This window comes from Schistocerca piceifrons, chromosome 6 (genome assembly GCF_021461385.2).
Source record: "Schistocerca piceifrons isolate TAMUIC-IGC-003096 chromosome 6, iqSchPice1.1, whole genome shotgun sequence".
Classification (NCBI taxonomy): domain Eukaryota; kingdom Metazoa; phylum Arthropoda; class Insecta; order Orthoptera; family Acrididae; genus Schistocerca; species Schistocerca piceifrons.
The window spans coordinates 302,072,382-302,086,495 of record NC_060143.1 but is presented as its reverse complement, the minus strand read 5'-3'; the positions used below and the strand labels follow the sequence as shown (position 1 = coordinate 302,086,495).

At 45.9% G+C, this 14,114-nt stretch overlaps 1 protein-coding gene across 1 annotated transcript; it reads left to right on the top strand.

Annotated features, from left to right (window-relative positions):
- The first annotated feature begins 997 nt into the window (after window positions 1-997).
- LOC124803288 (keratin, type I cytoskeletal 9-like) lies at window positions 998-13,892 on the top strand. The gene is made up of 3 exons (XM_047264471.1): window positions 998-1,090; window positions 6,865-6,975; window positions 13,440-13,892. Exons 1-3 carry the CDS (start codon window positions 998-1,000, stop codon window positions 13,890-13,892), a joined length of 657 nt encoding a protein of 218 aa, XP_047120427.1.
- Window positions 13,893-14,114: the final 222 nt, after the last annotated feature.

Sequence of the window (14,114 nt, the reverse complement as noted above, 5' to 3'; positions counted from 1 at the left end):
AATTAACGGGATATTTGCATAGTGACTGTGCCTATGCTTGCAAATGCTTGTTATCTGTGATACATTTGAGTTGATGGAAAGGAAGAGGCAATGAATGTTGCTATCAAACAATTAGTGTTATTTCTAATCTCTTGTTATAGGTATGGATTCAGAAAGTGATTGAGGTGGAAGAGTTGATCATGAAATACGTCAGCAACGTTCCGAAGATGAGCGCACAGTTGCATGCTGGAATGATTATTGTTCGCCCGGAGCAGCTGGCTCGCATACAAGAACACATGATTACTATCTACTTCGGACGGATGTTCTAACGTTTAAAAAGTCCGACAGAACGAGGTCACATGGAGGGCACCTACGATTTGAGTGCGGAGAAAAGTAGATGTACTGCAAACATCTGCTTTTTTGTGGGTATATTCAGAACAAAAACGCCCAACGGCTTGTTTGTGACACTTGCACGAGCTGTGAATATTAACTTCGTTGGTTCATTGTGAATATCTCCTAGCTAAGTACATAAGAAATGACAAGATAAATCTTAATTTTACTTCATTTCTAGAAGTTAAAGCCACCTTGTAACTAATCTTTAAACTTAATTAACACGACAGATTTCGGTGGTTTTGCTCCATCATCAGATGACAGTTCATGTTCTTCAGCACTGCTTTCGGCAAATCAATGATAACGAAAATTCTATAAACAATATAAATCTCCCGAGGAGAATACAGAATACCGATGGAAACTAACTACATGTTAAAGGAGCACATGAGAGGAAAACGTCCACAGAGGTGGCGTACAAACAACTGGGTGCTTCACTATAAAACCGCACAACTGCCATATGACCTGAATAAATCTGAACATTTTGACTAAAGCGAAATAATAGTTGTTCCCATCCGTTGCACTCGCCAGACGTTGCAACGTGTGGTTTCTCACTTTTTCCATGAAAATTAAGTTGAAGTGGTAGAATCGCAAAGCATACTAGACACTCTACTAAAAAAAGATGTCGAGAATGGCAGAAATGTTGGGATCGGTATATTCACTCCAAACGGGCTACTTAGAAGGTGGTGGTGGTGGTGGTGGTGGTGGTGGTTGTGGTGATGCAGTATAAGATCTTTGAGAGACGTTCCGCCTATGATCCGCTAGGGTCCGTCAGCATGTAAAGTCACGTTTGCTGCCGAAGGGGTGGCCTAGTGGCACGCTCTGGCGCCTATAACTTAGACGCTCTGTAGCGTCATTGGATGAAAGTTCCGGACACAAGTTGTTCCCCAAGACATCCCCTACAACTATTCGAAATTTTTCGCAACATTTCTAGGACACCCTGCACAGATAGTCGTTTCTCCCTCGTTCCATTTGCGAATGGAACAGGTTGGCTCTGAGCACTATGGCTCTGAGCACAATGGGACTTAACATCTGAGGTCATCAGTCCCCTAGATCTTACAACTACTTAAACCTAACTAACCTACGGACATCACACACAATGAATGTTGCTATCAAACAATTAGTGTTATTTCTAATTAGTGTTATTTCTAATCCTGCCCGAGGCAGGATTCGAACCTGCGACCGTAGCAGCAGCGCGGTCCCGGACTGAAGCGCCTAGAACCGCTCAGCCACACCGGCCGGCAATGGAACAGGAAAGGCAGTGACTGGCTGTGGTGTGGCGTACCCTCCGCCAAGCCCCATATGGTGGCTTGCGGAGTCTGTGTGTGCAGATGTAGGTGTAGGCTGCTGAGCGAGTGCATGCAATGCCCAGGAACTCTAAATGCAACAGGTGGCTTTTACTGGCCGATTTTTCAAGAAGGGCGATTCCCACCAAGGAGGAAGTGAATTGAGTCTGTAAGGCAGCGCAAAAAGCCAAGCTAGAAGTAGGTGCGGGGCTGTGAGCAGGCAGCGTTAATGGGCCACGGCATTAGCTGGGGGCTGTTCTGCTCGACAGCTGGTCTGGTCGCGCCTTGTGAAGCTCGCCGACGCCGGCGTGGGACGCAGGACAGAGACAACACTGCGGGCCTCCCTCCCGCTGCCACTGGATTCCAGCTGTCACTACACAGTAGCCTAACGGCTCCGGAAACTGCCACCCCGTCACGGTTTCGCACCATTTTCTGGCAGTGCCGGTGGGGGAGGATGTCTGCTGCTTTTAAGTGACTCTCCCGTGGCAGATCGCGGCACTTCCGGTAAAAGGTACTGTATCTGTTGGTCGAAAGCTTTCAGTGCCTAACCTACGTCCTGTTGTTGTTCATATTTCACCAGATTTATTCAACACCTTGTAATGTACCACATCGAGATTGAGGCTTTGTAGTATACGATACGGCGGTTTAGTGTAGCACCCGCTCGATATCAGTTTCATGGCCCTATTTTTGCGTTTCATCTATCACTTATCATTCTCAGTGATATTTGGAGTCATACATAGAACTTAGTTCAATTGAATCCGTGTCCAATCTGTATTGCGTGATGTCTAAAATTGTTTACATAGCATTGCAAACGAGTGTCACGTTTATCACTTTTGTTACAAAATGAAACAAAGTCATTTATATATAAAGCGACTTGAATAGCATAAGAGAGCACTAGAACTGGAGGGAAGTGAGATTATAGCTTAACTATGTTTAATATTTCATAAAATTAACTGTCAAGATCATTAAGATGTTTTTTTGTATTGAATGAATGCAAATTTATTACATTTCATTATGATAATTGTAATTACGCTTTGTCTTAAGAGCCAAGGTGCCTTTAGTTTGATTTTGCAATTATTGTTCGTAATTGTCAATCGTTTAAGATACTATTTGCAATATGCATGTTCTGGCTTACACTATTTACAATATAAACTCTGGTGAGAAGTCTCGGGATATTGATATCCACATATACAGAAGGCGGTGGTGTCGCTTACACGAGATATAGGGTGGGACAAATAAAAGTGGCCCGGAGAACAAAGTTCCAGGGTACAAAAAACTTGTCATAAATTCGCTAACTGCTATCAAGACATTTGTGAATAAAAGAGCGTCCTTGATATAGGTTACGTCGTCGGGTTCAACAACATCAGATTTGATTACTCGGTTGCCTATTGCTTCATATTATGGTCCGATCCAAAACCTTTCCCATATCAACACCTGACGGCAGACAAGAAAACTTTGGTTACACCCACATTCTACGATCCTGAAGAACCTCTAACTTACCCTCTACTACCACTCCTACATACTGTGGCAGTTGGATCAGATTTCTAACTCCAAATGGACTGTCCGATGAGCGGGGAACTGAGGACCTACCAGTTTAGTCCCTTAACCCCCAATCAACGAGCCAACAAAATTTTATTCAAGAAATGTATTCGCAACTGCGAATACAGTGAGACTGCAGCTGTACAATTTATTGACGACACGTGGAAAATTTATGCTGGCCCGGGACTCAAACCCGGGTTTCCAGCTTTATGCGAGCAGTCGCCTTAACCACTTCAGTTATCCGAGCACACCTGCAGGACTGACCTAAATCTCCAAATGTCACACACAGTCCTTCAATCTACAGTAGTAAGTAAGCCTCTTCCCGTGAGGGAATCAAAACAGTTGCGCGAGTGCAGGACGTGGACACACGATAACGCTTGGATGAGTGGGTCGGTCCTGGAGTCGTGCGTACGTAGCCAAAGTGGTTAAGGTGACCGCTCACGTAAAGTGGGAAATCCGGGGCCGGAACACATTTTCGTGTGTCGCCAATAAATTGTAGAGCGAGACTCTCAGCTAATTCGCAACTGTACAAGCATTTCTCGTATTTCATACAGCATATGTAGTTCAGCAACTCTCGGCTCAACAGTGAGTTTCGCGGTTGCTTGCTTTGGGCGCGCGCGAGCGCAGGAGTCGTTAAAGTGGAGTCTATAGATGTGGGTGGTCGTGAACAGTCGGGCAGACGAAGCATTCTAACGGCAGAGAAGTAGTGTACTCAATGTGCGGCTCGCGGTTCGGAAGGAGGAAGGAAGGAAGAAAGGGAGAGTTTAACGTCTCATCGACATCTAGGTCATTAGAGACGGAGAACAAGCTCGGACTGGTTCAGAGATGGGAAAGGAATTTGGCGGTGCCGTTTCAAAGGAAACATCCCTGAATTCTCCTGGGGCCATTTAGGGAAGTCACGAAAAACCTGAATCTGGATGTCCGGATTCAGATTTGAACCGCCGTCCTCCCGAGTGGAAGTCGAGTATGTTAACAATTGCGCCACCTCGAAAGAATACTGGGCATTAATTCGTAATGTAGAATTCGTTTCAGTATGGTTTAAATTTATGGAGTATTTTTTGAGAAATTATATTCATCTTTCACAAATTTTTATATCTCTCTATGTGATTGCTGGTCGTGTCAACCAAGAGATTATGTCTCTGGTGCAAGACTATGTGCCAGTGCTTGTTTTAGAAAGTGTTCTGCGTTTCGTCATTCTTTTTCTGGGTTGCGACGAGCTAGTGACCTCTAAGAATTATTACTGCTCCTGGAATTCCCTCTTACTGTACGAAGGAATGATTGGCTTGCCGACTCAGGACCTGAGCTTCCAGTATTTCCGCTCACGTGAAACACAATTCCAAATAAAACACAAAGATACAGAAAGAATTCCGTATTACTTCTAGTTCGCTGCTGTATTGCAATGTCGAACTAATCTAAATTTGTTAAAGTTTCTTCTGTGGTGTTGTATAATTATCTTTGCATATCAGGAGAATTCAATCCAATGGATCTGATTACGTTTACTTGGATATGGGGTTATGATAGTGCTACTGATTGCCGGTGGTCCTCCAAGGTTGAAAGAAAGTTTTTTTTCCTGAATATAAAAATCGTATGGGATGATTTTTTTCTCTAATTGAATTATAGCTTTCGACAAAGGAAATAATAAATTTTTAGTAACATCTCAATCCATTGTGTTTATGAACTCCACATAGACAATCATCAGATGGCGCTAGTTAAGTAACAATATACGAGGGTTGTAACTTTAATAGTGACAACTAATTACAGCTTGTACAAAACAGATACGAGTTTCAAAGTTTTACTGACCTTCAAAGTAGTCAACAGCATTATGTATAACCCGTTTCCTGCGATGTGGAAGTCGTAGGATACTCTATGCAGTACCAGTTGTGTTGACAGTTCGAGTGGCGCGATCTGTTGCCCGACGAATTTGTAGCAGTTCTGAAGCGAATGCCGAGAAGTGTGTCCTTCAGTTTAGAAATCGAGTTGAACTCACGAGGGCTCAAGTCGGGAATGCAGTAGGTGGTATAGCAGTTAGCAGCCCCATCAGTCAAACAAATCAGTAACAGCTTGCACTGTACGTGCTTCAGCATTGTCCTGCAAAATTATGGTCAGGTCGTGCAGAAAGTGTCAACACTTCTGTCTCTACGCTGTTAATTTTTTGGAACGCAACCTACGACCAGCTTAGAGACAGAAGCGATGACACTTTCTGCAGGACCAGACCATCATTTTGCAGGACAATGCTGAAGCACGTGCAGTGGAAGCTGTTACTGATTTGACTGATGGGGCTGCTAAGTGCTATACCACCTACTGCACTCCCCTGACTTAAGCCCTCGTAAGTTCAACTTGATTTCTAAACTGAAGGAAACACTTCTCGGCTTTCGCTTCAGAACTGCTACAAATTCGTTGGGCAATAGACCGCGCAGCTCGAACCGTCAACATAACTGGCACTACTAAGAGTATCCTACGACTTCCACATCGCTGGAAACAAGTTACACACAATGCTGGTGACTACTTTGAAGGTCAGTAAAACTTCGAAACACGTATTTATTTTGTACAAGCTGTAAATAAATAGTTGCTACTATTAAAGTTCCAACCCTCGTACAATCGACAAGGAGAGGAGTAAATAACAACGAAGTAAGCAGGCAAGGGGCTCACAAGATCCAATGAATATCAATAAATGTGTCGAACTTCATTTCGAGATGTTCCTCTTCTCTGCGCCCTCTTTGGATTTAAAAACAAAAAAGACAGCATTAACATTTCACCATCATTATTGAATTAATCTCTTGAATCACACGTAAATGTTTCATCTCTCCCTTTGTTTTCTATCGACTTTTGTATTTCAGAACAATTATCCTGCAGTGCGGAATGCTGACAGAATTGCAAACCCAACTCCTATCCATACGAGGATCTTTACCTATCTCTCAGAAGTGCAAAGTTCCCACGCGAAAATCTGTGGCCGGCCGTGGTGGTCTCACGGTTCTAGGCGCGCAGTCCGGAACCGCGCGGCTGCTACGGTCGCAGGTTCGAATCCTGCCTCGGGCATGGATGTGTGTGATGTCCTTAGGTTAGTTAGGTTTAAGTAGTTCTAAGTTCTAGGGGACTGATGACCACAGCTGCTAAGTCCCATAGTGCTCAGAGCCATTTGAACCATTTTTTGAAAATCTGTGGAGGAGTAAGAAGGATTGAAGTTTAGAGGAGAGTAATGAGGCGGCATCAGGGGGAACAGTTGCAAAGTTTTGAGTTCGAGTTGCACTGCGGCAGAGCGGTACACAGTTTTATTTTCTTCAAACTAGCACACTGGACTCGCATTCGGGAGGACGACGGTTCAATCCCGCGTCCGGCCATCCTGATTTAGGTTTTCCGTGATTTCCCTAAATCGCTCCAGGAAAATGCCGGGATGGTTCCTTTGAAAGGGCACGGCCGACTTCCTTCCCCGTCCTTCCCTAATCCGATGAGACCGATGACCTCGCTGTCTGGTCTTCCCCGAAAACAACCCAACAACAACCCTTCAAACTAGCGATACTGCCGCCCCTCCGACAGGACTTCAAAGCACGGGTCATCGGCCGATTCTAACGTTTACGGGATCTCCCTCTCTCTGCGTCTCTCAAGGTGCGTTTTGTGTCCGTGATGGCGTGACGTGCAGCGCAGGCAGTGACGCAGGTGTCTGCTTGTGTTCCAGGTCGCGGCGGGCCATGGAGACAGCGGCGGTCCGCCCGGGCAGACGGCGGCCGGCGGCCATCCCCGTGTCGCCGCCCCGGGTGCCCACCCCTGTGCCCGCTGGGGATGCCAGGTGAGGCAGTACGGACAACACCGTACGACAACATATCTACACACACTCCAGTGAACCAAAACATTAAAACCACCAGTGTCATGGAGTGCTGATGCACCTTTGGCGCAATACAGCAGCAACTGTTTGTGGAATTGATTCGACGAGTCCTTGGAAGGTGTCCGGAGGCATGTGCATGCAAATGTGTTCGCGTAAATTACGGGTCGATGGTCTGTGGATGCGGTGTTGGTGCTCGATAGCATCCCAGGTGTGTTCCATCGGGCTTAGTTAAGGCTAACCTCGTCACCAAAACATAAACGTAAGATCACAGTCATGTACTTCACACCACTACAACACACTTCTGGCCTTGTGACACGGCCAGTTATCCTGCTGGAATATGTCATCGCCGGCGGAGAAGACTCAAAGAGATACAGATGTTGTTGTTGTTGTTGTGGTCTTCAGTCCTGAGACTGGTTTGATGCAGCTCTCCATGCTACTCTATCCTGTGCAAGCTTCTTCATCTTCCAGTACCTACTGCAGCCTACATCCTTCTGAATCTGCATAGTGTATTCATCTCCTGGTCTCCTTCTACGATTTTTACCCTCCACGCTGCCCTCCATTAATAAATTGGTGATCCCTCGATGTCTCAGAACATGTCCTACCAACCGGTCGCTTCTTCTTGTCAAGTTGTGCCACAAACTCCTCTTCTCCCCAATTCTATTCAATACCTCCTCATTAGTTATGTGATCTACCCATCTAATCTTCAGCATTCTTCTGTAGCACCACATTTCGAAAGCTTCTATTCTCTTCTTGTCTAAGTTACTTATCGTCCACGTTTCACTTCCATACATGGCTACACTCCATACAAATACTTTCAGAAACTTTGCAAAAACAGACATAATGTCTTATGGGATAACAGCAATCAGTGATTTTATAATGTTACTTTAAATCCGTCTTGATTGCAATCAAGACGGATTTAAAATAACATTATAACTTTCAGAAACGACTTCCTGACACTTAAATCTATACTCGATGTTAACAAATTTCTCTTCCTCAGAAACGCTTTCCTTGCCATTACCAGTCTACGTTTTATACTCTCTCTCAAATGGTTCAAATGGCTCTGAGCACTATGGGACTTAACCTCCGTGGTCATCAGTCCCCTAGAACTTAGAACTACTTACACCTAACTAACCTAAGGATATCACACACATCCATGCCCGAGGCAGGATTCGAACCTGCGACCGTAGCAGTCGCACGGGTCCGGACTGCGCGCCTAGAACCGCGAGACCACCGCGGCCGGCGATGTTCATCTTATATCCTCCTTTCAAGACTCTGTCCATTCCGTTCAACTGCTCTTCCAACTCCTTAGCTGTCTCTGACAGAATTACAACGTCATCGGCGAACCTCAGAGGTTTTATTTCTTCTCCATGGATTTTAATACCTACTCCGAATTTTTCTTTTGTTTCCTTTACTGCTTGCTCAATATACCGATTGAATAACATCCGGGAGAGGCTACAACCCTGTCTCACTCTCTTCCCAACCACTGCCTCCCTTTCATATCCCTCGACTCTTATAACTGCCATCTGGTTTCCGTACAAATTGTAAATAGCCTTTCGCTCCCTGTATTTTACCCCTGCCACCTTTAGAATTTGAAAGAGAGTATTCCAGTCAAGAGATACAGATAGTACGCAGTAATGTTCACCTAGTCCACAGCTTTCATGGAACATTCGATTACCACCACAGGTTCCATGGGAACCCAGGTGAATGTCCCATCTAGCATAATAAGCTCTTGAGACAAAAAGTTGGTCACCCCAGTGCGCACGCACAGTTGAATCGTTACCGCAGCGACCGAGTCACGTGCTCAACCACGCGCGCACTACGTGAGCATAAGGCAGTAGCAAGCAGTGAGACATTCATGTTTCAAGTGGACATTGTACGGAAATATGGGTAAATGTAAGGACGTGAAGGAATGGCTGAAAAGGGGAATCGTGTTTCGCCATATCCATGGCCATACAGTCTGTGGAGTTGCAGAGTATGTTGGTGCAAGCGAAGGTGTAATACATGTGGCCACGAAACGCGACGTCAGAATTGTGGTAGGGAAAAAATCTTGGAAGGAACGGGAGAAGCGTTTCACAGCTTGTGAATCAAAATCACTTCCTGACGCGACAAGAATTGCTGCAGGCAGTAAACGAGGGTCCCTCAAACGTTGCGACGAGAGCTGCATGGAATGAACATTTGAAGTCGGTCTCATCGCGAGATTCCATTGCCCACACGGGCACGTAAACTTGCGGGTCTTCAGTGACCTAGAAATCATCGAATGTGAACAGTAGCTGACTGGCGGAGCGTAATGTTTCATGACGAATCACGTCTTTGCCTATATTCAAATGACATACTTCATTGAATGCACCGAAGGCGAAATGAAGCTTTTCCTCCAGAACGTGTGCAAGATCAGGTTCAGGCCGTAAGTGGATCTGTGATATTTTTGATTTTTTTTCCTTATGAATTGAATCCGCTCACTGAGGTGACCAGTAACGCGAAGCAGAATGTTTATTTAAATACTCTGAATGATCAGGTCTTCCCTTTCAGTCAATATCTGCATGACCAGTATGCCGTTGATAGCCCTACTTTTTTCAAGAAACAACAGTAATGTTCATTAGGATGGAAGAATACGTGACTGGCTTTCTGAACACTCCCCCACCATACTACATTTCTACTCACTTCCTACACGAATCCAGGTGGTTATCAAGTGCAGAAGCGAAATCACACATTATTCAACAATGCTTGTAATTATTTCTGAGGTGGTGGCAAAGTTTTTGTTCTGTGAGCTTACTAAACCCTCCCCTCCCCCAACCTCGCCACCACCCTCCCCCATCATGATTCGACCTGCAGTTCGCCTGCCACGACCAATCTGGTAAACAAGAATTGTGGTTCATCTGATGAGATGACAAGTTTCCGTTACTCCACAGTCCGGTCCCGATGATTCCGTGCCCACTGTAACCATAGGTAACAATATTGTTTGGTCAGTTTGGAAACGCACAGAGGCCGTCTGCTCTGTAAGCCCATGTTCAACGATGTGCGCTGGGCGGTATGCTCCGAAACACTTGTGCCAGCACCAGTATTTTAATATGTCGTTAGATCTGCTGCACTGCCGCCTATCTCTTAACAGAACTGTCAGGCTCGAACCTCCACATTCTGTGATGAGGCAGGAACGATCAACACGCTGTCACCTGCTTCCGATTTCATTGTCCTTCAACCACCTTCGATAGATGCTCACGACAGTAGCACGCGACCATTTGGCCAACTCCATCGTTTCCCAGGTAGCGAACCGTAACGATCTGCTCTTTGTCAAAGTCTCTTATGTCAGTGGAATTCCCTGTTTGCGGCTCGTATCATCACCAGAATGATTTTCCATTCGTTCAAAATGGTTCAAATGGCTCTGAGCACTATGCGACTTGACTTCTGAGGTCATCAGTCGCCTAGAACTTAGAACTAATTAAACCTAACTAACCTAAGGACTACACACACAACCATGCCCGAGGCAGGATTCGAACCTGCGACCGTAGCGGTCGCTCGGTTCCAGACTGTAGCGCTTAGAACCACACGGCCACTCCGGCCGGCTTTCCGTTCGTCTCTGATCCTCTCATGTACTTCCTTTACCGCGATAGGTGTACCTAAAGCTGCGTTCAGCGTCGAGGTTAGCAACGGCAATAATATTTTGGCTCATCGTTGTATGTATGAGTGATTGTACCTCACAGCATAGCTCTGGAAAGCTAGTTCATTATTATAGGAGAGTATGACAACGAATTCAGCCCAAATAAAACACACATGTCACAGTAATGGCTGCCCAAACTGTCGCATTAATACGCAGTGTGCGCCTCTATGGCTGCAATTCAGGCGCGTAGTCTAGCATGTTAGTGATGATAAAGGTGTCCAATGGCTCCGAGCAATAGATTTTCCCAAGCATGTTGCATCTTTTGTTCCAATTTCTGCTTTCATCATGTCCCATAGATGTTCAATTGATGAGAGATCTGATGATCTTGTCTGCCAGGACCGTTGTTGTACACTACGAGTATCACGTTGAGTTGGAGCAGATGTATTTGGATGTGCACTGTACAGCACCTTGCAATGTAGCAGGAATTGGTTACATTAACCTTCAGAAATACAAAATGTGACCGCGAATTGTAACAGATGGCCTCCCCTCACCATGGAACCTGGGGTGGGACCTTTGTGTTGAGGGTGAAAGTGCTCCTGAATAGGCCACTCATCAGGTTATGCTGTTCGCACGTGTACGCTCATCACCCACATACAGAGAGAACTTCCTCTCATCACTGAGACAACATAACGTTATCCCACTCTCCAGTAGACTCTTCCATGTCTTGAGAGTAGCCGTCCTCGTCGTTGTTGAGGTGTCAGTGGTAGCCCGGCCAGAGGTACTTGTCATCTTAGTCCTGCTGCAAGCAGACGGTTCCCAATGGTCCCTGATGACACAGCAAGTGCAACATATGCGCAGATTTCGTCCCTGGATGACCTTTGGTTGGCCATCAGTCTCGCATAATGTGTCGATCATGACATGCGTCTGGACTACGAGGACGTGCAGAACATGGACTACGAGCGTGTGATTTTTCCAGAGATCACTGCTGAAAGCTGTGTCACACCACCGAGAAAAAGTGGCCAACATGTGCAGCATTTAATAGGGGTGTCCAACCGGCTTCCCGCAGGCTCAGAATGCGATCCCATTCAACTGGCTGAAGTTGTGCAACAGGAGCACTTGCTCGTCGGCGGGGCGTGGTTGCGCCCTAGAATAAATTTGTACACGCTACTCACTTCTAAACTCGGCATAGTTACTGCCTGCAAAGTCAAAAGTCAAAACAAAGGGGGTGCAGACAGGACTGCTGAGCGCCCTCTGATTCCCGGTGACCGTGACAAATGATTCAATAACACTTTTTGCGTATTATATCCCGGCGCCACTGAACACAGTCTTTGAGGATACTGCATTTTCTTCGGCAGTGCATGCGAATTGGTACAGCAGACAATTACTAATGGTGCAAGACGTACCTGATATCTGTGACGGAACTAACATGCAAAACTAAATGAAAACCGTCTGTATTAGTGTCGAATCAGGGTGCTAGTCTGACCAGAGGTAGTCGCGATTACTTTAAACTCTAAACATTTCGGCGATGGCAGAAATGGGTGAAATTTAGAGCATTAATGTGGCACAGTTGGAGCAATTTCCAATAAATTTAATACACATATGACTCACTATTTCGAAACAAATACCGGAAAAAAGGAAGGGAGTTATACTGACAAGAATATTTCGATTCATTACCACATTTCTGGACCTTTGATATGAAGGCAATGTTGTACATTTACAAATATATACTTTTAAACGATGTGAGCCACCGAGGTAACAGAGGAATAGCGCGGTACACATTGGACGATATGTCGCTTTTGGTCTCGTGAATGAGAGGAATTTTGTATAACGGCTTTTTCTTGGGACAGGAAATAACTGCGAATTCAATCGCGGTGTAGTAGACAAAGATAATGTCAATCTTACACCTCGTGCAAAATCGAACGGATCAGGAAACTTAACAGAGAAAAGGTCTCCTGCAGGCAACCTCGTAGACAGGGCAACCCCAGCTACAAGTAATCATCTTGGATATCAATAAACCGCTTCAGCTGTTTTTAGTCCCTTATTTTTACATCATGGCACCAAGAACCACATCTTCAGGTGAACATATAACTAAAACATTGTAGCTAAAACGCACGGAACTCGGTACCTAAGATTCGTCAAAATAAAATTCTGCTAAAAGTAGGTACGTCACTGAATGACGCAGCCGATCCATGGTTTCCAATCCAGTGTGGTTAATGCCGCCGCTTCTCTGTTCGACACGCAATCGCGGAATGGGTGAAGCGACCTTATGCTGCCTTACCCACAGTAAGACTGGATTGGAATCCATCCATCCAGTTATTTAATTCAATTACATACTGCTTTTTAGCAGTGTCTTATTTTGAAAGACGATGTATGTTGAGTATCAAGTTCCAAGCATTTTATCCCTGATTTATTTAGTTGTTCACTTGAAAATTTGGCTCTTAGTGTCATGAAAACGGTAATTATCTAAAAACAGAGGACTAAATACACCTGGAGCTGTTTATTAACAGCCAAAATGAAAATTGTTCTGTTTTTCCTGTGAGAGAAACGTGCTTACGAGACCATTCGGGATGGTTCCTATAAACGGACCAAACGATTTTGTTCCTTACGTTCCATCTCTAAGATCGTTGCCGACGACAGGACGTTACCCTGCCTTCCTTCCCACATGGCGCGCATCCGAGGTTTGAGAACCTCCGGTCTGAGTCGTTCTGAATTTCCTTACAATCGTCCTGCATGCAGAGTAATTGCTTTGCAATTATTCCAGTCGTTTCTTTCTTCTTCCCCTCTTGTTCTTTTTTCGCCTCTCGATTGCCCCCTCGGCAGTAGCGGCCGGTAACAGGGCAGGTGCGCAGAGCTTCCGGAAGCGGGCGCCGACCGCGGCAGCCCACCCGCGCTCTGGGAAGCGACTTTTACGAGGCTGCGCTCCTCACTTACATACAATGGCATATCGCCGGCGCTAATGAACGCCGCCTTTGTTTACTCTGGGGCACGCGAGCGGGCTCAGCGACAACAATGGGCGCCGCCGAGGAGCGCCGCCGCGGTCTGCGGCCGTGGTGGGGGTAGCGGAGGCGCTGTGGTGGGGGTAGCAGGGTGCCAGTGGCGGGGGCAGCAGCGGGCCGGTGGTGAGGATACAGCGCTGCTGCAATTAGCTGGCAAAGGCGCCGCGCGCCGTGTGAACAGCTCTTTCTCCCACGGCGTCGCGCGAGGTTGGCGGACTGGTCGGCAGACCACTTTATCTGCAAGGCTGCTTCCCTCATGTGGGCGATCTGCGGGCCGGAAGTTGATGCCGTGAAGGTGTCGTCGTCCAGCCAAACTGCTCTGCTCAGGTTAACGCAGTTTTCCCGCCACATTATTAGGTTTGAAGCTCGGAAAATATCCTCGTGCCAAACGCCTCTACATCTACCGACGACTCTCTACAACTCGGAAATTCAAAAGATCTCAAAAAAATCCCATTAATTGAAAGTGCGTTTTAACGAAAGTATGACTGATAGAGTCGCAACAAATAATAGTCGAA